General features: G+C 35.5%; 5 protein-coding genes across 6 annotated transcripts in view; 2 read left to right on the top strand and 3 right to left on the bottom strand.

Moving 5' to 3' along the window:
• Positions 1–346: 346 nt before the first annotated feature.
• On the bottom strand, positions 347–4587 carry LOC107860187 (protein SHORT-ROOT). The gene is made up of 2 exons (XM_016705460.2): positions 2182–4587; positions 347–837 (listed from the first exon to the last, which is right to left on the bottom strand). Exon 1 carries the CDS (start codon positions 3879–3881, stop codon positions 2295–2297), a length of 1587 nt encoding a protein of 528 aa, XP_016560946.1. The 5' UTR covers positions 3882–4587; the 3' UTR covers positions 347–837; positions 2182–2294.
• Positions 4588–10279: 5692 nt separating this feature from the next.
• LOC107860188 (peptidyl-prolyl cis-trans isomerase CYP65) lies at positions 10280–15924 on the bottom strand. Its single transcript, XM_016705461.2, has 11 exons — positions 15440–15924; positions 15288–15350; positions 15084–15187; positions 14650–14741; positions 14452–14541; positions 14275–14350; positions 13826–14199; positions 12497–12753; positions 12111–12399; positions 10928–11035; positions 10280–10820 (listed from the first exon to the last, which is right to left on the bottom strand). Exons 1-11 carry the CDS (start codon positions 15565–15567, stop codon positions 10611–10613), a joined length of 1791 nt encoding a protein of 596 aa, XP_016560947.2. The 5' UTR covers positions 15568–15924; the 3' UTR covers positions 10280–10610.
• Positions 15925–16100: 176 nt separating this feature from the next.
• Positions 16101–19326, top strand: LOC107860190. The gene is made up of 4 exons (XM_016705464.2): positions 16101–17029; positions 18080–18230; positions 18657–18727; positions 18850–19326. Exons 1-4 carry the CDS (start codon positions 16829–16831, stop codon positions 19072–19074), a joined length of 648 nt encoding a protein of 215 aa, XP_016560950.1. The 5' UTR covers positions 16101–16828; the 3' UTR covers positions 19075–19326.
• A 644-nt stretch (positions 19327–19970) lies between these two features.
• Positions 19971–20549, top strand: LOC107858333. The gene has a single exon (XM_016702999.1). The coding sequence runs from the start codon at positions 19971–19973 to the stop codon at positions 20547–20549; it is 579 nt and encodes a 192-aa protein (XP_016558485.1).
• Positions 20550–20734: 185 nt separating this feature from the next.
• LOC107860189 (adenylyl-sulfate kinase 3) overlaps positions 20735–22439 on the bottom strand; it is a 4132-nt gene continuing 2427 nt past the window's right edge. For both annotated transcript variants that reach the window (XM_016705462.2, XM_016705463.2), the window contains exons 4-8: positions 22152–22301; positions 21951–22069; positions 21762–21846; positions 21402–21448; positions 20735–21115 (exon numbers count right to left, since the gene is read on the bottom strand). In XM_016705462.2, the coding sequence (XP_016560948.1) occupies positions 21017–21115; positions 21402–21448; positions 21762–21846; positions 21951–22069; positions 22152–22301 (500 nt within the window). In that variant the 3' untranslated portion in view covers positions 20735–21016. The remainder of the gene's footprint in view (positions 21116–21401; positions 21449–21761; positions 21847–21950; positions 22070–22151; positions 22302–22439) is intronic.

Here is a 22439-nt window from a genome sequence, read left to right as displayed (position 1 = left end):
TTTCACTCTTTTTCTTTTTTCAAGTGTATGTAAGCTAATTAAAGACCTTTACTTTAATATGCGTGACATGGATTGATCAACCTTCTCTAGATGACGGTCAACTTTGCAATATTTTGGTCATTACAATCAAGGATGTGTTTGGGGTGGATGAAAACATAAAAAAGATTTCTAATTTTCTTTATCTTTGATTGATAAAAATTACGGAAGGCGAGTTTTTTAAAATGAAGAAGATGACTTTTAATTTTTGTAAAAGTACAAAAAATAACTTTCAACATTTGATTGTCTCACCCTTCTCAACCTTACCATCATCACAACCACTTCCTCATAAGTCACACCGGTATCCTTATAATATCAATCTAGATTATATATAGATACGTTTAAAATAACAAGTAAGAAAACCACTCATTATCTTACAAAAACATTTACCGTCGTACCAATCACACCCAAAAGTCTTGGTCAATTTTCGATCATCATAATATATAAAACCCGAATCAAATAAAAACCAATCGTAGACATTAGACAACACTTAACTAAATAAAAGGGGGCCCACCTAAATAAAGAAGATGAAGATCTTACGTTATTAAAGAAAAGAAAAAGAAAGATAGAAGAAAGGTGAAAAGGCAGTGAGAATGTGTTAACGTGGAAGGGGGGCAGGTCTCATCAAAAGAAGTTCCCCTCCACTTCCCACTACTATTACTGAATGAATGTTTGTTTGTTGTTTACTTTCTTTATTTCAGTGGGCCAAAATCCAAAAGTAGTCATCCACTTCAAAGGCCTAAGTTCATTTTTCTGATGTGGAAGGGGGCCATCAAGAGGACTTAAAGCAACTTCTTCACCCTAGAAAAGTATGGAGAAAGAAAAAAGGAAACATGAATAGGAGAAATAGAATATGAAATAGACCATAACTATAGAGCGTGCAGGCCACTTATGTATAATTCCATTATCTATATAATTATTCTATATCCATTATATCACTAAAGACTAAACACCTTTTGTTAGATTCCCAAACTTTAATGGCCGTCCTAAGATTCTATGGTCCCAACCAAAGATAACGACCCCTTTTTGCCCCACTATATTCACTTAAACTCTAACCTAGCTACTCCTCCTCCTTTGATTCCTTCAAGTACCCTATGATCATTTTCTTGTTTTGTCTCAAGATGATAATCAGACCAATTTACGGACATCTTGATTATTACACAAATACAAATAAATGAGAAGAAATCACATAATATTTTTTATTTCCACTAAAATTTAAACCAGAAAATTTCAATAGTCATTCTCCCATATCGTAGTTTTGATAATTGTTTCTTATTTTAAAGATCATGACACATATAGGCTTATATCATCCTTTGGAACCTAATACCTACTCCATCAAGACATAAGTTTAGACCAAACACATGACAAATTCCAGTACTTTCAAGAAGCTACTGAGTTTCATGAAGATCATGTGTGCTAGCTATTTGTCCTGTTGTTCTCCTACTTAACCATAAAGACAATAGAATCCAGATGGTTTACTTTTGTGCGGTTACTCTTAAACAATATTGTCCTGTTGTTCTCCTACTTAACCATAAAGACAATAGAATCCAGATGGTTTACTTTTGTGCGGTTACTCTTAAACAATATTGGCAGTTTGTCAATCATCTATGATATGACTAATGGATGTATTAGCAACCAAACATAATTTGGTTGACTATTGGATGTATTAGCAATCAAGACATAATTTGGTTTGGATTGTACCAACCAACTCCTCACAGAAGGGATTACCACTTAATTACCGATCACCACCATATAAATTTTCATTGTAATCAACAACATCAAAAAGATTTAAATTATACACACATAGAAACAATCGATGTAATTTAACCATGATTTAAATTATATGCACCTATAAAAGACCATTGTGATTAACTTGCTATGGCAAATTATTTTTTTTTAATTTTTATGGTATCTCTACTAACTTATTTAACGTGATAGACTAAAAATAGTGGAGTATTATACACTAAAATAGTACAAAAAAACAAAAAAACTTAAATGAAAAACCAAATTTTCTTTCTTGAATGCCGAAACCAATCGCCAATGTTAACAAAAGGTTTAATCATATCCTAGAGAATTAGTTTTTTACTACAAATTAAAAGCTCAAAAATTCTATTCATCATTTAAATTAAAAAAAAAAAAAGGTACCTTTCTTGATTCCATATCCACTCCAAACAAATCCACTAACTAAAGTGAGAGAGCAAATAGGAAGATCTTGATGGTGACTCACCACCCACAGCACCAATTGGTCCTAATTTAATTTAAGGCTTCCATGCACTGGCCCACACCACCGGTTGTTCCTTCCATGACAAGAATATTCCGGCGGCATCTCCGCCACCACACTGTCCCATTGACCACCCTTCTTTATACCTTCTCAATAAAGCCCTAACATCATCACAAACTTCATCACTATATGAAACTGGTATGAACCCTCCTCCATGCATGCGATTTGACCATTTTACCCCCGTTTCCCGCCTCTCCATTGACTCTGATGGTGGGCATGCTAGTAAATCAACGATGGATCGTCCCGCTTGTCGCTCTAGCATCAAACGTTCGTTACTTGTTTTCGAAAAACTCTCGTCTAACGACTCAAAATAAACCCTAATCCATTTCAAACATTCTTGAAAACCTTTGACAAAATCGAAACCATCAACACCAACATCAAGATCAGCTTCTTCTTCAACTATAGTAACAATCCTAGGTTGCAATCTCCTAAACAATGATATTAAATAATCCCTTCGATTGCCGGCTGGCGTAACCGAATGTAACGCACCAATACAATTAATTGCTAAAGCTTCATCTTCTTTAATATCTAACGCACCAATATCCAATTCAGATAAATTTCCCATATGGTGAATCACATTGAATTTAAAAGGCACGCCCATAAGCCTAGCAAATTTTTCCATTCTACTACCAATCTCCTTCATCACTTTTTGCACCGACGATGCTCCTCCGGTTGCACTGCTGGCGGAAACCACCGTGGTTAGACGGAGATGAGGTGTTTCGTCGGTGCGGGTAGCAAGTGCTTCTAGCAAAGTAGGCCATTGAGTACAATAAGTATTGCTAATATCAATTATATGCAACTTGCTCTCACCTTCTAATGCTTCCATAATTGCACCATTGGATGCAACGTGACCAAAAGTTGTCCAAGGGCTAACTTCCTGGAACTTTAAAACTAACTTCCTTGTTGACTCGAACGAACATGTTTTATCCGAAGCAGACAACAACGTTCGATAACAACGTTCGCCAGAATCCGTCATGCGGCTAAACAATGCTTGAAGAAAATAGGAGGCTAATTTTTGCTCAGTGTCTCCATAGGGTGAACTTAGCTCATTCAACATCCACATGAGCTGTTGGACACGTGTGCTGTTCTTATCCGCTATTGCACGGGCAGTTTCTAGAAGGATGTCCGTTGCCCATTTCCCCGAAAATGAGGAAGCAAATTCGAGATTTAAGTCACGTGCTGGGGAGAACTGATGATCATAGTGATGATGATGATGAGATTGTTGTGTTGGGGTGCTGCTAGTGGTTGTTGGTGTGGGAGTGTTGGAAATTTGTTGTTGTTGTTGTTGGTAGTGAGTATAGTGATGAGAAGGGTAGTTGGTGTGTTTAGAAGAGGAAGAAGAGAAATCATCTTCATCCATGAAAAAGTTGAAGCATTCTTCGTCTTGATGATCTTGATGATGAGGGTGGTAATTGTAAATATTGTATGTGTTTTGTTTGTTAGAAGATCTAGAGCTGCTTGAAGTTCTGCTAGAGTTAAAGGAATACTGATCAGATTGTTGTTGTTGGATTTGTTGCTGTTGTTGTTGTTGTTGAAGGGTAACTAATCTAAACAAAGTATCCATTTAACTAAAAAAATTTCTCTTGCCACCAACATCAAAGTTAAAAAGAATAAATGTACACAAGACTAGTAATACCTTTTAGTGATTCTGTTGGATGGTTCAAAGCAAAAGAAGTGGAGTTGTTGGAGGAAAGAGTGGGAGGAATTCAAAAGCATATCTCTCTCCAACTTGGATTGTAGCAAGGTTGAGCCTATTTACATAATTAAAGAAAGAGAGAAGTATATAGTGGGCATAGAGAAGAATAAAAAGAGACAAGTAAAAAAACTTCACTGTGCTTTTTCTTTTTTACCGAGGCACTCGATCGGTGATAAGAATGGAATAATATAAGAATGAAATAGGGATTTGGTTGTGCTATATTCTTCTTTAAGGGAAGTCATTCAAATAGACATGAAAATAGTTTTTTTCTTTTTGCCGTTTATGACATGGAGATATAGAAATGAAATTTTCTGACAAAAAGATATAGATGGTGTTGTGTTAGTAATAAAGAAATAGGGATAAAGGTACAAAAAGAATACTACTAGTATTAGGTTTGATACACATAGAAAAGAGGGGAGTATAAGTGAGTGGGAGCATGCAGGCGTGACAAATTAAAATCCCATTTTGAGGGGAAAGAGGAAAAAGAAAGAGACATACAAGGAAAAGCTGCCGGCGTGCATCATCGTTATGATTCAACAATTCATTATCAAACCCACCACCACCCAATGCCCCTTCATTATTATTAAGCATAATACATGAAAGTGCCCCTTTAACTCGGCGTTAGCTTGGGTTTGTGTCCGCAAATTTTAAATGTGTATGAATAGATATTTAAATTTGAATGAATTCACAAGCTCGTCCTATGTGACATAAGACATGCAGGACGTCACATAAGATGTGATATTGCTATGCAGAATGTCATGTAGGACGCATGTGTCTATTTATTCAATTTTTGTACAAATTGAACTGTCCACTTGTACACATCAAAAGTTGAAGGGCGTACATATCAGTTGAGACCAAATTAAAAAATACGTTTGTGTGCTATAATACTCCCTTATTATTACTCACTGCATTTTATGTGATACAGTTAAATTTTTAAAATTTAAACTCTTAATAATCGTGAATTAGGGCGTAGAAGTATTACGTTTTTTAAAACAAAATTTATACAATTGAAACTAAACACCTAATAAAAATTTTGATTGACTCTCAAAATTTCTAATTGTCACACAAATTGGAAGTAGGTAGTATTATTATTTTACGTCCTTTTGCCTCCTAATCCATCTTCAAAGCCTACCAAAAGAACAACCAACAATAAAAAGATGAAAATTCGATACCTTTTTTTTTCGCCTTTCTTTTACTTTGTACAATAACCCAATACAATATGAGACATCATTAAAAATGCTTATCAACTTTGAATCCGATACTAACATTGGACAATTAACTTAAATCCAGGGCATGCTCCTTCACTTTTCTCCCAGCCCCATAACATATTTATCATCACCACTACATCTAGTTACTAACTAGGCCATGCATTTTCCTACACTAGATAATGCTACTTCTGCCTCGCCTTCTTGTGACAAAAAAGAAAATTGCTTAATCCATGCTCTTATTCCATTGCACTAGTGGTATAGTGTTGAAAGAATAACTCAAAAGTTAATATTTTAATTCAGGATAGTGCTAAATGGCCACAAAAATTTGGCTCAAATCTGGCCACAATAATAAAAAGACTATATTATCCTTTTCTTTCAAATAGACAAAGTTATTTAATTATTAAAGTAAAAAGGTAAAAATATCCAAAAATTAATTAATTCATAGTATGAACGTAACTTTTTTCTACTGTGGCCTGTGGCCAAAAGGACTTTTCCTTTAATTCATACCTAAATAGAATTTATAGTCAATAATTATGTAGGAATATGTTTTCCTGTTCTGGGTTAAAGTAGGTTTTGTCAGGCATGGAGCTAGCAAGGCCCCAAGGCCAAGGGTCATTCGAATCTCCCTTAGATCGTAAAGTAAACTGTTTATACATAACTAAAATTATTTTTTTTATGTATAAATAGTGAATGTTGGATCCATTTTGACCTTTTCATGTGTTTATTTTATAATTCTAAAAAAAACCCTTAGTTAATAAAAATTCTAACTCCACTATTAGATTTTCATATATTAAAAATATTAGTGCTCTAGTTATTTTTACACTAACATTGATGTAAATAGCTTAAAAAATTTTGAGTTTATGATTAAAATATAATCCTTCATAGAGTAAAATAAAATTATTAGAGTATTTTCCATCTTTTTAATTATATTATTAAAAAAAAAAATTCTTAAAAGCATTTTTCGTCCTACCAAACACACCATTAGTCCCTCGGTGGGAGAGAAAAGAGGGGAGGTTGAAGATGAGGCATTAGGCATGATGAGCAAGACACTGCTCGTAAATTAGCATGAGTGAGAGTAGTGCTTTTTTCAAAAGAGAACTAGGGGGCTTGCGCAGCCTGTTCAAGGACATAGTTTAATCATCAAAGCCAGCTATAAAAAGAATATATAAACGTTTATTCGCATCGGGTTTTAAGCTAGGAGTGATGAAATTATCTCATAAAATATATAATTTGTCTAATTAACATGTTCAAGTATTAGCTCAATTCATTTGGAAATTGAGCTTATACATTCTCCAAATTTACTCATGTAAATCTTGTGAAAGAAATTATAAATTGCATATAGTCATAATTAAGAAAGAATAACTAGGTACTTAATTTTTAAAAAAAAAAAGATTACAAATTAGTAAGATTTGAACGGGTTAGATTATGACTGAGTTCAATTCCTTACAATCCGTTCATTTATCAGCTTATTTTATTTTTCCTCATTCAAATTCAGCCCAACAATAATATTAAAATACATACTATTTAATCATAGTTGGCGCACCTCACCTTCTTTTGTGACAGGGTGCGTGTTATATAATTGCGTTAATATCTAGTTAGTGTACTCAAAAATCGTCAATTTATATTCTTGGCTCTATAAAAATTTCCTAACTTTGTACTCCTCTTTCCAGGGAATGGCTATTGTGTTTGCTCGTACCTACATTTGTAGAAAAGAAACAACATTTGTATTGCCCCTTCATGAATTATAGTCCATTTATATGATTTTGGTGAGGGTAAAGTGGTCATTGAACACAACCAGGTCTAGTTCCAACACAACTTTCTGAGAAATACTATTCTCTTGGGAAACTCTCCAAAAGAATTATTCTTCAGCTTTGGGGTTGGAAATTAAGATTATACAACTCAAGAAGTTCTAATATAATATGCTCATTTTTTTATTATCTTTTTAGAATATGTCAAACAGATATATTGGTCTTACACGTCGACACTCAATTAATTAATACAATTATATCAAATTAAATAAAAAGAACATTAACAACGACATAATCCCCACAGGATTTGGATATGACATGACAATGTCTGTGTTTATAATTTAGATCGTCGTTGGATTAGTTTAAAAGGTGACTGCGAAAGATCATTAAACAACTCCTTAACTCCACTTTGGAGTATAATTACAATTTAGTTCCTTGATTTATTTTATATTCTCTTTGCGTGTTTATGTGTTCAATAATAGGTCAACTTTTCATAAGCATATATACTCGGTTTCTCTACGTCATCATTTGTCTAATACTACTTGATTATAGCCAATTTACATATCATACTATAATATTACTTGATTAGTCGTTTTTGTAACGTATGTTTCAAGATGACAATCGAAGTACTAACTGAAAGTGACTGATTAACAAGCCACACTTTTAGAAAAATGAAAAAACAAAAGTTTGTAAAATGTAAAGAAAATATTACTTTTACTAAGAAATTGAAAAATTCCACATCTATTAGATGTACTTAAAACTATTTTTTCACTATGTACATTTCCACTCCTAACTTCACTAGTACACAAGTGTAATACCTAATTGTCTCCGGGTACAATAAAGTAATTCTCTTTTTTGTGTGGGTGTTGGTGGGGAGGGAGGGGAATTTATAAGATTCTGAAATTATTATCTTAGTGAAGTTTTAGAAATTAAGTTGCCATTTCTTTTTCATCTAGTTGTTGTGGGGTGGAGGGGGAGTAATCTGTAATTTGAAATGGGGTGAATATACCCCCATGAGTGGTTGACCAAGCAGACTTTTTTGTTTTAATGTAATCAAAATCATGACTCGTCAAGTCTTGCAGTTTACATTAAATCATGAATAACGCTAAACATGTAATTCCAAAATTACCTTCACCAACTGGTCTGGCAAGTGTAAACGGTCAACTAGGGCTGGATGTATGCATAAAAAAGAAACAGTAAGGGTAGACATACCCAACTATTTGAATACATGTAGAATGCTATGTATATGTCAACTATATTATGTATATTAACAGAGTGAGACAGTAACGTAATTAAAAAAGTTTGAGAGAATGTAATTACTTCTAAAAAAGTTGATATTTATGTTATTTATACAATAAAGTTCTCACTTAAAACATACACCAAACCTTATGTTGAATAAGCCCGGCTATAGATTTTATGTAGTTACTAGTTACTAATAGCCCGTGCCTCGATTTCATGTAGTTACTAGTTATTAATAGTCCGTGCAAGACATGGGCCAAACAAATATTTTTTTAAAATTTATTTTAATTATTATGATTTATAGTATTTTTTAAAAATATAAAACATATATATGTTTTTTTAGATATTTTAAGTTGTTAACTATTGTAATTTATAATACCTTTTATGTGATTTTCAAATGCTTAGATGACCATAATAATTAATTATGGGTGATATAGTAAAGCTACGAGTGAAGCAGCGAAGCAGACATGTCTTAATGACTCACAACAACTAATTAGAAGCGATACAATAAAATTAATATAGAAAATACTTGTGAAAAAATTTAAATGGTCATAATAATTAATTAAGAGTGACATAGTAAAATCACGATTGAAACAGCGAAGCAGACATGTCTAATTAGAAGTGATACAACAAAATTACTATACAAAAATACCCGCATGAAGTAGCTGAAGCAGACATATCATAAATATATATTTTACTTTTTAATTAAATATTATTAATTTTCTAATATATAAATAACTTATACTAATTAATTAGAAATCACATAATTAAAATCACGAAAAAAGTAGCTGATGAAGCGGGCAGGTTGATGGAGAGCTGCCTGCCTTTTGCCGATTTTTTCTTTTCTTTTTTGTATTTCTGACTATAATATTTTAAAGGAGGGGGGGGGGGGGGGGGGGGGGGAGGGGGGGGGGGAGTAGATATATAATGCTGAAATTGAGACTTACCTTTTATAATGAAGTGGTCAAAGAGGAGAATGGAGTGAGTAGCCACCACTGACTGCCATTAAGAAAAGAAATGCTTTGTATCAATCAGTACTCAGTAGTCAGCTGCAGACTCCTAAAAGAAGAACCCCTCATTATTAAGAACCCCTCATTATTAAGTCCCCTTCTCTATGCTATTGCTATTGCAGGGAGCATGTGAAGATGTGATGGAATATAGTACTACAACCTCCACCTTATTTTCTTTTCTACCATCAATTGCCTGTCTTTGTTACATAATGAAAGGAACACCCATGCTTTGTAGCCCGGGGAGATTTTGAAACGCCTAGATAGGAATTTTGTACAGTAATATATTCACGAGATTCTCATGCATGCAACAGTGGTTACAAAATGCTCAAACCTGAAACATACTCGACTTTCAACCAATCCACAGACAATGTGACACTCTATATCATGAGGTTATATGCATATAGCTGTCCTGACTCATGAAAACATAATCAATTCAATGATTATACTCATTCAATATCAACATGGCACCATTTAAAAGGATTTTTGAAGGAACAAAACTTTCCTTCATGGTTTTAAACCCACCACTGGAACCCTTTTGAGCAGGTTATGGGCGAGGAAGGGATTCAAACACCCGGTGGACGAACCTTGCGGGGAACACTTAAGATTTTTAGGGCATTGAATTCTCACCAATGCTCTTCAAATCCGTGGTTTTAACTCCCAGCGAAATTCAATTGCCCCTGTAGCAACGTAACTTATCATAACCCCTGCAAGCATGTCTAGTATCCCACCAATCATAGTTCCGATTGACAAGGAACATCATTTTGAGCCGAGCATGCAAACGAAACACAAAATGTCAATCTCGAATCACCATTCTGAAAAAGCGGGAAGCGGTAAAAACCTATATAAATGCTAACAATAGTACAAACATAGTAAAAAAGGAAAGATGTCACCAGAAGTCGAAAATAAGTGTAATAGATTGTTTCCAACTCTGCACTTTCTTTTCTCTGTTTTTTTAAGTTTCTCCCATCTTTACCATATAGCCCCTTACTCGGCCTGAACAGAGAAGAGTCTTTGACAATACTTAAATGACTAAAGTAAATTCCACCGAATTAAAAATCATATGGGAGAAACTCTAACCCTAGAATCATCAAATGTTCATAGTACAAACAGATCTACTAAAACCTGATGATGTAACAACACAACTACAGTTCAGAATATCGGGATTGAATATGTTACAGATGATAACAGTTCCTCTCGTTGATCAAAATAACAGTAGAACTCTACCTAAAGCATCTCTTCATGTGCTTTTATTAAGTATCAAGATTAATCATCCTGATAACCTTTAAAAAGAAGGTTCGCATTGAGAGTTTAGATCCTAACCACTTGGCTTCCATCTTACACTTGTCTGCTGAATGCGATTCAATATCACAGTATTAACAGATAACTGCAATTCTACCATGCTGAAAAATCTTTAAGTTCTGCTGTTGAAGTGCCAGTTTTTCTCTTCTTCGCTGCAGAAATAGGTGGTAGAATGCTATCAGAAGAAGTTTTGAAATCAGGCTGTGCAGCCTTTGCTTTCAAATACTTCCCAACACCACTTCCAACAGCTTGAATCTCTGAGGTGCCAGTTCCAGGGTTGCTGAACCATGATCCAACCTTCTCCTGGAACACAGTAAGAAGAGAAAAAAGATGAACACGGAGTATTAATAGATCCAACCAAACAAGCAAAATGCCGTCATAAAAGGCTTAAGAAAAAGAACAATACTAACATTATCTTCATCTTCAGTTTTGTTCTCATCATTTGTTTTCTCTTCTTCTTCATCAAGCTCTGCATAGGGATTGACATAAACTTCTACGCTTATTATCTTGATTTCTTCCTGCACATACAGCATAAGCAAAAGGAGTTGAAGTAAGGACTCAGGCATCAGAACAAAGAATAGTCGGTTCAAAATATATCTAGATAAAGAAATGAAAACACTCAATGTGCAGAGAAAAGAAGCAAGATTTTCAAGTCTGGGCTCTGTCCAGGGGAAGGATATGAAAGATAATGGAAGATAGAATGAAAATACAGAGACAAATGAAAGTCACTTGACAACAAAATGATATCTGGAAGAACATACAATCTTATTTGGAAAAGAAAATCTTATTTGGAAAAGAAAGCATTACATATAAAGTTATAAAACAACCAAAAAGCTCACAACTGGCAGAAATAGGACAATTAGGGTTCTACTTTGTTCAGCTCTTTACAAATACATGAGATTTCATACTTTGGGAATGGAAAATTTATTCCCCCACTTTCTCTCTCTCTCTTTAGACAGGTAATTCATCTATAAAAAAGATGCTAGCATTCCATTTTGACAACCACAGCTGGGAAAAAGCATAAGCATGATGACTGCAATAATGGAGGAGGATAAATTAACACACACATGCAGTACAGGTCTACATTGAGAAGATCTTCAAATCTCATCCTTATCCCAAAGCTGAGAAGGTTCAAACAGATTCTTGACTTGAATGGTCTCGATTATGAAACACTTTCTAGTAATTTAAATGAAAAACTAAAATTTTCCCCAAAAGCTGCACAGGTCAACAGACATTCTTGACATGACCAGCTGGGATTAAGAATCTGTTCCCAATGATTTAAATAAGCAATTTATATTAGAGAAATTTCAGATCAATCACTTATATCAGAGAAATATCAGTATTCTCCATATCAATGTGTAATCATGTAATACCTACTGGTTCCAATAATGGAAACTAACAATGTAAGCTTTTAGATGTGTAAGCGGAACCGCCACTCAGGGAACAATGCAGGTACAACTAGCCTTTTAGAGTAATATTTCTACCTAAGTTGATTAAACTCTCAATTAAAGCATATTCTTTGTTTCCAAGGCAGGACTCAATATGCTAAGTTGTTGAATGAAAGTTAAACATAGAGTTAATCTTCCGACTAACCAGAGGTCGGTCATCATCATCAACAGGGACTTTCTCCATAGTAGAAAGTGTCGTCAAGCCTCCAACAATCATACCAAAGACGGTGTGTTTGAAATTTAAGTGAGTGGCAGACTTGTACAGGATGAAGAACTGTGAGCCATTTGTGTGAGGACCAGAGTTAGCCATGCTAACAACACCTCTACCAGAATGCAGCAATTTGGAGTGCACTTCATCCTTGAAGGGCTTTCCCCAGATAGACTCACCTCCTTTCCCTGTGCCAGTTGGGTCGCCACCTTGAATCATGAAATTCCTGCAAATGTGGGCAAATAAGTTCCTTGGCATTCAACAGTTCCAATTGATAAACAAACATTTTACAACTATTTTCAAGTAAAAAGGTACCAAGTTACCGGATGTTTCTGTGAAAAGCTACTCCATTATAATATCCTCGTTCACAAAGAGTAATGAAGTTTTCACATGCCCTTGGAGTTATGTCACAATGAAGCTCAATATTCAAATCACCATGTGTTGTATGCAGCTGGACATAACCTTTATTCTTGGGATTTTTCTCAACTTTAACATATTCATATTCATTCTTTGTTACTGGATCATAGGAGGTGGAAGTGAAGGACCTAGAAGCAGCACCAGTGGTAAAACGACTCTTAACCTGAAAGAGTTGAATAAAGATAAATCACTTTGAAAACCAACAGATTACGATCATGGTTATATGTGTTATTTTCTTGATGCACATAGCATTTCTTTTCTTTTTTTGATTAGTAAAAAACTGTTGCACCTTAGCATCTAATAAACCCTCAACAGTATAGAAGTTAAGACTAATCACCCAAGTACTAAAATGTTAAATACAGCGCGAAGAAGAACAGACGGAATATGAACTTCCACTTGCAAGCCAAAGTCGGTTACTTTAAACAATTAAAAACAGCACAACTAAAAGCTAGTCAGGTGTGAAGCAAGATGTAAAAATCATCTTGGATAAGTCATATAACAAAGAACTATATGTTTCTTGATTAACATATGAAGAAGGAATATCACACTAACAGAAAATTCTTATAAACATACATCTATCCTATGTTTTCACTTGTGCGACATTAGGCCTTGGGCCCAACTCACATCCCAAAAGCTAGCTCATGACGGGAGGATTGCCCAAATCCATATAAGGAGACCACCAATCCATTCCCCAACCTATGTGAGACTTTCACTCACTCTAACAGTTGTAAATAGGATTATCCAGATGAAGAAACCATATTGATAAACCACAAGAAGGTTAAAAACGACTATGCCTCAAGCCCAATAGGATCAGCCACATCAATGCAAATATTGCAACACAATGCAAGTAAACACACTGATGTGTCTATAACATACTTCCAATCAACAGGCATTGCCTACATATATCTTTTTCTTCCATTGTGTTCTATTTTATCTATGACGTCATTATCCAGGATGTACCCATTTTACACACTGATGTGTCTATAACATACTTCCAATTAACAGCTATTGCCTATATATACCTTTTTCTTCCATTGTGTTCTATTTTATCTACGACATCATAGTGACAAAATTACGACGTTACAGGATGTACCACCATTAGTCATAGGAAAAGCACGCTAAGCATACCAGAAATTTAGCATGAACATAAAGGTGCCCAATTGAAAAGCGTAAACTATGCAGGTTTAATATTTACTCTCTGCAAGGAATGAGATGGTTTCTTTGTAAAAACTAACCAGCTTAGCATTTACTGGTGTCCTTTCACCCGCCATGTGCAAAGCTATCCGCGCAGCTGTTTTATCAGTTGAACCAGACTTTGCAGCAGCAGCACTTCTTCCGTGAACTGATGCAGATGCAGCATCCACAATGCTGAAAGTCTGCTTTGCTGTTCCTTCACCATTTTCATTTGTTTTTGCGTCATCTTTAATACGTGATCTTGCAGCTAAAATAGCCTCAAGAGCAGCAGCTCTTTCATTTTGTGCCTTGTTTCCACCTCCACCATGTAGCGCGATCTCTTTCGCTTTCTCACTTCCAAGTTCCTTGAGCATTTGCTTGATGTCCCCAGTAATATTTATGTTGTATGCTGGGTCAGATTGCATCTTCTGCAATTCTGATGAAGTACCAAGCACTTATTAGCAGTGGAGCATAATTGCATTAAAAATTGTATGAATAAAGAATCACTCACCTTCATCATCAACCTTTAAACTTTTCTTGACATGATCAAAATCTAGAAGCACCTTGGTGTCCAGTGCATTAGGATTCTGCAGTTAGATGTTCAAATATATCAATATAAATAACATGTCACAATGCTCCGCATTCTCATTAAGCATACATAAAAGTTAACAGGATAGTAGAAGCTTACTTGTATCGTTATAAGGTCTTCTCTAGTGAATGGCGCATCAGTGAGAAGCTCCTTCCAGTTCTTTGTTTTGATATTCAGTTCTTTAACCGCCTAAGCAGGAAAGCCTGGATCAAACTCTCCATGCAAGAAATAGAAGATGCTCTTCTCTTTGAAAGACATAAATGCATAGTGGTGAGTCAGGAGAAAAATATCACATACCTCGTAACAGAAAACATTTCCCGTAGTTCTTACAGCAACTATATGTGTAAACTCTGTAAAAACCTTGTTCAAGACAGGACAATGATACTCTCCTGAAACAATAAGACACCAGCTTTCAACCCAACCATTCCTGGAAAATGACAACAACTAATAATATGACTGTCCTACCAAAAGCTAGTTGAACTTCTTGGTATAGCTATCCCTAATTACCAAAATCCAAAAAACCCAAGTTTTCATCTTTAAAATGTGAAGGAAGTTTGAACTGATTAACGAAATAGGTATAAGTGTTATCTCCCTCAACCCACATTCAACGTCAGACAAGACACCTACAATGTTTGTGGAAGTTATAGTAAATAATTCATGTGCAATTGGACTTCCATTCAAATTCCAAAGCTAATTACAGATTGAATATCTTCAAAAAGGGGGTAAATTACCTTCAGCATTCTTGTGGAAAGTAAGAGGAATTAAGTCCTCTTGCTTCATAGGTTCTCCAGTCACTGGATTCCTCCCATATTTCCTGATATATGGAACTATCTGCCTGCAGAAAGCGCAAAAAAAGAAAAAAAAACAGTTGATACTAATTGCCCAAATAAAAAAACCCAGCTTGAATTAGAAATACAGAGGCAAGAAATACTGACATTATGTCAAAGACACTGCCATCTTTTGTGCATACTGGATCCTCAAACGGTGTAAATGTAAGACTGCATACATACAAATACACGCCAAATTTAGCAAAAAAATAACTTAAAAAGAAAAAAAATACTAATACTTAACAGATAGAGGAACTTACGCGCAGCAATAGAAGGGAAGTCGTTTAAAAGGAGTTTTGAGTTCTTTAGATTTAGCGCCGCCCCATTCAGTTGCCCATTCAGTTTTGGTTATGAACATTCGATCTTTGCTGTGTTGTTTCTTCCCCATACTGTACTTGTCACTTCCTTCTCTGAATTTTAGGGTTTTAAAGAGCTCTTACTTCCTTCTCCAATAAACTAGGAAAGCTTGTGGACTTTGTTCATATGAATATCGGTGGCCGCTTTGGACTTTCTTCTCCGGTGCCTGTATCAGAGTTTTTTACCCGGTCAGTTGGGTGAAATCGGGAGCTTAATTGAACCCGAATAGGCAATCCATATCATCTAGTTTGCCCGACCCGTATATTTAATCAAGTTGCCGGATTACTGTTGTTATTTTAGAAAGGCCTTATGAAATACAAAGTAATTGTACACTTAACCCCCTGTATTGGTAAATTCTTGTTTTGATCCTTGTGATATTTTCTAAATTAATTAAATTGTCCATTTTGATCACTTTATTTTTAAAAACTATTATGTTTATATTATTTTTTAAAATTACCTTACCTTCAATATTAAGTAATAATATTAATCTTATCATAAACCATGAGTGACCAGATGAATTATTTCTTATAAAATATATTTTAGTGGGTTCTTCTCGGGGGAAAAAAAAAAAGCTTGTTGTCAGTTAAAACGGAAGGGAAAGAAATTAGAGAAAATTAGGTTTATTTCTTTCTTTCTTTATAGGTTATTTAATCGGTCAATAAAGTTCGAATTCATTTCTGAATCAAGTACAAATACAATCATTTTTCTTTATTGATTTGATTTGTTTTTATTGTATAAACAATATGTTTTTTATTAATCCCAACTTTCTCTATATAAGTGTCTTTCAAATTTGTAACAACTAAAACAATTTGTTTTTATTGTATAAACAACATGTTTTTCATTTATCTCAACTTTCTCTGTATAAGTGTCTCTCAAATTTTTAAAAATTGAAACAAGAAGAAGGATTAGAGAAATAAACCCTTCATTTTCCTGTACTTTTTAAGTTTACGCAATAAAAATAATATAAAATATTTGATTTGTCTCCCTGCAATTCAATAAATTATTATTTTGATTGTTGACAGTTAGTTGAAGAATTAAAATCACACATATTATTTAATTGAAATTAAATACGCTTAATTGAATATCATTAATTGAATATCATGAAAACTACAATAGAAATTATGCAATAACATAAGGACTAAAAATTATTGTGTTCCCTAATGGAGGATTGTCGGGTCAAAAAAGGCCCACTGTGAATAAGGAACACACTGAGAAAGGCCCAGTACTAGTTCGCCGTCAACTCAAAAAACTATTTGGGGCCAACAGTGACGCCGCCGGCAAGCCCTGGGACGATGGGTGGTGATCGGAGCAGCAGCAGTGAAGAGGATGGTGATGCTGATTGGAGAGCCGCTATAGATTCTGTTGCTGCTACTACTACATTTAGCAAAGCTCATTCATCAGCCACTGCTACTACTAACGGAGAATCTGTTGCCCAAGAAGATGAAATAGATACTATTAAACAACCCCAGAAGCTCAAACATTATCAAATTAAGGTACTTTTTGACATTTTCACACTCTCATTTGCTTCCTTCAAGATTGCGCCTTACAACTCTTATTAACTGAACCAGCAAGTGCTCCAGTGATGTTATACTACAACAACAGCAACAATAACTTACTCAGTGTAGTCCTACAAACTGGAAAATAGGGTGGGGGAGAGGGTAAAGCATACACAGGCCTTACCCTCCGAATTCTGGTACTCAAGAAAAACATTCCAAAGCAGTTCAGTACGGAAGTGACAGCATCATGAAACATATAAAGCCAAATTATATCCTAATCGAATTATAAGAAACATCAAATATCAACATCACTATTAACTACTGACCAACAGACTCCTATGTGAGGTCATATCCTTGGTAAGCTGAAACTTTGATCACCCATCCCGATACTTCTTCAAACTACCTCTACCTCTCCATAGCCAACCTCTCACACCTTTGCACTAGGGCATCAGGGATCAGCCTTTCTACGTCATCTAAGGTAGATATTGGCAGCATATACATTACACTCCCCAGACCCCACTTTGTGGGAATACACTGGGTATGCTGTTGTTGTTGTTGTTGCATCAGGGATCAGCCTTTAGCCCATTTTTATTTTCCATGGTGTTGGATGAGTTGACGCGGCAAATCCAATGATGTTACCCTATTACTCCAGAAATCCCTTCATTTTGATAGCTTGATTTTAGGGAGTTTTTTTTATCTCTATTTTCACAGCCTTGTTAGTTTGCCTTATCATGCTAGCACTAATAACATGATAATTGGAACCAACAGTTTATTCTGAACATATACTATCTTTCATATTGTCGGAAACAACCTTTCTACTTCATCTGAGGTAGCAGTATGGATTGCGTCCACTCTACCCTCCCCAGATCCCACTTTGTGGGAATACACTGGGTATGTTGTTGTTGTTGTTGTATATATCTTTCATGTTGCACCGTGCAAGATTGTAGTAACTTTCCCTAAAGGGCCTTCAACCACATTTTGGTCCAACATATTTTTGTTACTTCGGTCACTGCTTGATGAATCAATTTCATGAATGGACACCAACAGGCCCTGAAGACTTTAGAAGACATGTTAGACAAGAGTATAGAAATAGTGAGAGAGGTTGATCATGCTTCGCAGGAAGATACACCCTCAACAAATGGAGGTGGAATTCGGTTGTTTAAGCGTGCTCCACCTGGGATTGTGTTTGATCACACAGGTAAAGAAAGAAAACCTCTAGCAATTAATTTGATGATTGGTACGTCCGCTAATATTTGTTTGTTGTTTGCTTAACATTCTTAAATTCCAAATTTGACTGGATGAAGAAAAATAATGTTGACCAACCTTGTTTAATATAATAGAAGGCTAAGCTTGATACTGTGTTGACTTGCTTTCTCTTATGGGATAAAAAGTTACGTATAATGGAAAATCCATGCTACGGTGTTCCCTTAAGTTTTCTTAATAAATCAAAATAATGTTACTAATGAATACCAAATCAGTGTCAAAAGTATATACAATGTGGGTGTCAGGCAAATTTCATTCCAACACCAAGGAAGGAGGTCGAACCTTTTTGACAATTGTTCAAATTATTGATGTCAGTAGTATGACTAGAGTGTAAAACTAAAATATTATTGTCCATGCCTAGATGAACTCCAACAACCCAGAAAGAAACCAAGAATCCGTCCTGGGAAGGAATTTGAGGAGAACTCAGAGGAGGTTTGTCTTTTCTACTTGTCGTTATGATCCATAGTAATGGTGAAAACTTTTATTTTAGATCTCTCTTTCCATCTCCAATGTTTTATCTCACCTTCTCACTTGCCCCATTATGGTTGCCACAGTTTAAATACCGAATCAAGTCCATTGCTGTTGATGGGATGGATATTTTAGCTGCATCTAAAAATGCTTGCCAGAAATCATTAGCCAGACTAGAAGCAAGAGAAGCAGCAGTTAAAGCAGCTGCTAAAAGAGAGGAAGAAAGAGTTGCAGCATTGAAAAAAATTCGGGGGGAGAGATGGCTCCCATCGGTCGCCAGAGATATGCAGTTAAGGCTTCAACGACGTTGATACCTGTAGACGGACTAGGCTTCCATTATTCAGCACTCATCTTTCATTTCTTTTACTCTTTAAAGTTTATATTGCTCATTTCAGCCTGTATTTTATGTTAGGCTACCTGAGCTGTTGCCCTTGTCAGTTCCAGAAAAATAGGTTGACTCTATTTCTGTATTGCCAACAAAAGAGTTCTTCTGATTAAATTGTTTTGACATTTGTGTATTAAAGTTAAAAAAGTATGGTTATTGGACTGCCATTGGCAAACAATTGGTGTCAAGGCAAAGCATCTCTGCATTCATTTGCAACTGAAGATCGCCCATGGTATTAGTGAGTCCAGCCAGTTATTCTTTGGTCTGTATAGTGTGTCTATCCTGCTTTTTGTTACATCAAAATTTCAGACCTAATTAAGCTTTATGCAAGACGCTTTGAACCAACAAAATACTTGAGTTTCTGGAATAAAAGAAGCATCTAAAGAAGTTATGAGTACCAGAGAATATTTATCACTATGTCAAGCTTCGATGATGAGTATACCAGGGCAAGAGGAATGAAAATTCATTCTTCCATGTCTTTTTTGAAAGAACTAGTTGTGCAGACCTGACAAGTCATCAATATACTACTCGTAGATATAAACAAGAAACTAAACGTGTAAATTTTGAGTGTACAACGTCAAATAGACGACTCTTCTTCTATTGTTAACATCTACATTACAGTGACAAATCAGAAATAGCCAAAAAATAATCTCAGAAGAACTTCAACAGAAAGAATCAAACCTCCCAATCGTTGGTCAGTACAAAGCCACCTAGAAATAATCTCCATCTGCTGTTTCTTTAATGAACAATTATCAACTTTAATGGGGTAAATACCCTCTAACTCTCCCCTTGTTCTTCTCAGCATACCTACGGAAATTGACCATGGGATGCTGCAACTCAAGGACCAAAAAAGCCCTCAAAATAGGCTGTGGCTTCACGGTGATTCTCTTACTTACTATTCTTATTGTTGCCATTACCCTATATTTCACTATCCTTAAGCCAAAAGATCCAAAAGTCACAACTCAGTCCGTCACATTAGAGTCCATAAGATTTGAGCCATTTCCAGCATTTCACCTCAACGTAACAATTGGCCTGATCCTCGCCATCCATAATAGGAATTATGGAAGCTTTAAGTATGACAGTAGCATAGCTAACGTGACTTATCGCGGTGATCCAGCAGCAGAAGCACTAATTATAGCAGACACCATTCCAGCTAGAGCGGATCATGATTTGAACACAACAGTGCTAATTGATTTAGATGGTTTCTCTAAGAATCCTAATTTCTTAGGAGATCTATTTTCTGGTTGCTTGAATTTTACTTCGTCAACCATTCTACACGGGAAGGTCACTGTGTGGAAAGTCATGAAGCTCAAAGCCACAACAGTTAGCACCTGTGACATCTCAGTTTTCACCAAATTCCAGAATGCAACTTCTGTATGCAAATCCAAAATTAAGTTCTGATTTTTGTTTATTAATCTTTCAGGTATTTGTTTGTCCATATCAATAAAATAGCAAGAGATCGTGTTTGATTTGAAAACCAAACTTCAATTACGGATCTTGTTTTTAGAAACTAAACATCAGGATTAGCTTCACTTAAACAAGATTAGGGGTGAGGGGATACTCTCAAAGTTTAGAAGACAAAATGTGTAATTTCCTTACGAAACTGTATTGACACTTGGACTCTTTAACAGCATTCAGCTCTTTAGTCTTTACACCTTGCATGACTGCATGAGTTATGTTTCGGATAATTTTCTACACATGAATGCAATGCTTCTTCCTGCTATCAGATTCTAACCTTGTATAATAGCAGGGCTAGGCCTTCTAGTTTACAAATGAACTCCATCTACATATACTATTATCTACACAAGGGAAACATGCAACTTCCTTAAGATCTTTTGAATCCCGCTCGAAGATATGGTTGTGGGCAGTTAAGCTTTGAGGTATCCATTTTTGTCCAGGTATGAGATCACTACATCAGCCAAGTCATTAGGAGAATCACATAACCCTTTGTTCTGACGCAACACAATCTGCACAATGAAGAGATACAAGACAGATATAATTAGAGTTTAGAGAAGAAGCCATGATTTCTACTTCTATCCTCTTTACCAAAACTTGATGCAATTGATCCCACATCCAAATGAAGTTGAGTCTCAATGGCATACACAGAACGATTGAAAATATTTATCCTAAGTTTCAAAATGTAGGACAAGCTCCTAAAGTTAGGAAATGCTGATTATCCGAATACTGACAATCAATCTTCAAATCAATATAGCATGTCTAATTAGTTTAAGCAAGAAGGGAAACTTGTCCTACCTCTGAATTCAGGGGTGGCTCATATGGATCATCAATACCAGTAAAACCTGCAAATTACAAAAATCCCATATTATAATCAACTTCAAGAGCTAAAACTCAACCAAATGCCACAAAAATGTAATCAGCCAAGGAGAGGGGGATCTCCTGCCCACAGCAGCAAGGACACGAAAGTTCGAGTAGCAGGTAATTTAATACTTAGCTAAGAGAGAAGCAAATTCCATCCTCATACCACCTATTAGATATGGTCTTGAATTCTCAAATTAATCTAATTCATCAAATCAAGAGTACATACAACTGTACAACTACATAATATACTTTCTAATTGACAAAAGGAAGAGATGCTGATATAACAGATAGAACCTTTTATCTTTCCTTCTCGAGCAAGCTTATACAATCCCTTAGGGTCCCTTGACTCACACACTTGTAGAGGAACATCCATGAACACCTAATAATTAGCCAACTCAATCAACTGTTTAGATATACCAAACAAGCAAGCTGTTACTTGAAAATGCAATCCTTTGGGACTTGGGTACCAGTCCTTGAACAAACCTCAATGAAATCCCCTTCAGGTAGTAAAGCACGGCAGGCATCTCGCTCCTTTCTGTAGGGAGATATCAAACCAGCAATGCAAATAACTCCAGCGTCCGCAAAAAGCTTAGCCACTTCCCCTGTAAAATAACGATTTGCAAAATTGTTAGATCCCAGAAAAACACATGATGGCTTTGAAACGTGGACAAGATAGAAACCGACCTATCCGCCTTATATTTTCTGCCCGATCTTCAGCTGCAAAACTAAGGTCACAATTCAGACCATGGCGAACATTATCACCATCAAGGATGTAAGTGAGTTTTCCTCTAGCATGCAAACCACTACTTAGAGCACATGCCACAGTGCTCTTCCCTGAAAACATGTTTAATAATTAAAAACGAAAACAGGAAGTGCCAATTCAAACAGCTCATAGACTGAGGACAGAAACCAGGCAATAAGACAGAAACTGCTCGACTGGGTCTCTCTTTTTTCTTTTTTTTTTTTAAGGGG

The sequence above is a fragment of the Capsicum annuum genome, chromosome 2, assembly GCF_002878395.1.
Source record: "Capsicum annuum cultivar UCD-10X-F1 chromosome 2, UCD10Xv1.1, whole genome shotgun sequence".
NCBI lineage: Eukaryota > Viridiplantae > Streptophyta > Magnoliopsida > Solanales > Solanaceae > Capsicum > Capsicum annuum.
Note: the sequence above shows the minus strand (reverse complement) of the source record. Positions and strands in the feature narration are given on the sequence as shown.

What these genes read in the sequence shown, in the direction of transcription:
- LOC107860187 (XM_016705460.2), bottom strand. Translation starts at nt 3,881, where the DNA reads ATGGATACTTTGTTTAGATTAGTTACCCTTCAACAACAACAACAACAG.
- LOC107860188 (XM_016705461.2), bottom strand. Translation starts at nt 15,567, where the DNA reads ATGGGGAAGAAACAACACAGCAAAGATCGAATGTTCATAACCAAAACT. An exon ending in GGCAGTGTCTTTGACATAAT is followed by an intron (nt 15,188 to 15,287) that starts GTCAGTATTTCT and finishes CGCTTTCTGCAG; the next exon opens with GCAGATAGTTCCATATATCA. An exon ending in GCTTTTCACAGAAACATCCG is followed by an intron (nt 12,400 to 12,496) that starts GTAACTTGGTAC and finishes CCACATTTGCAG; the next exon opens with GAATTTCATGATTCAAGGTG.
- LOC107860190 (XM_016705464.2), top strand. Translation starts at nt 16,829, where the DNA reads ATGGGTGGTGATCGGAGCAGCAGCAGTGAAGAGGATGGTGATGCTGAT. An exon ending in TCAAACATTATCAAATTAAG is followed by an intron (nt 17,030 to 18,079) that starts GTACTTTTTGAC and finishes GGACACCAACAG; the next exon opens with GCCCTGAAGACTTTAGAAGA. An exon ending in GATTGTGTTTGATCACACAG is followed by an intron (nt 18,231 to 18,656) that starts GTAAAGAAAGAA and finishes GTCCATGCCTAG; the next exon opens with ATGAACTCCAACAACCCAGA.
- LOC107858333 (XM_016702999.1), top strand. Translation starts at nt 19,971, where the DNA reads ATGGGATGCTGCAACTCAAGGACCAAAAAAGCCCTCAAAATAGGCTGT.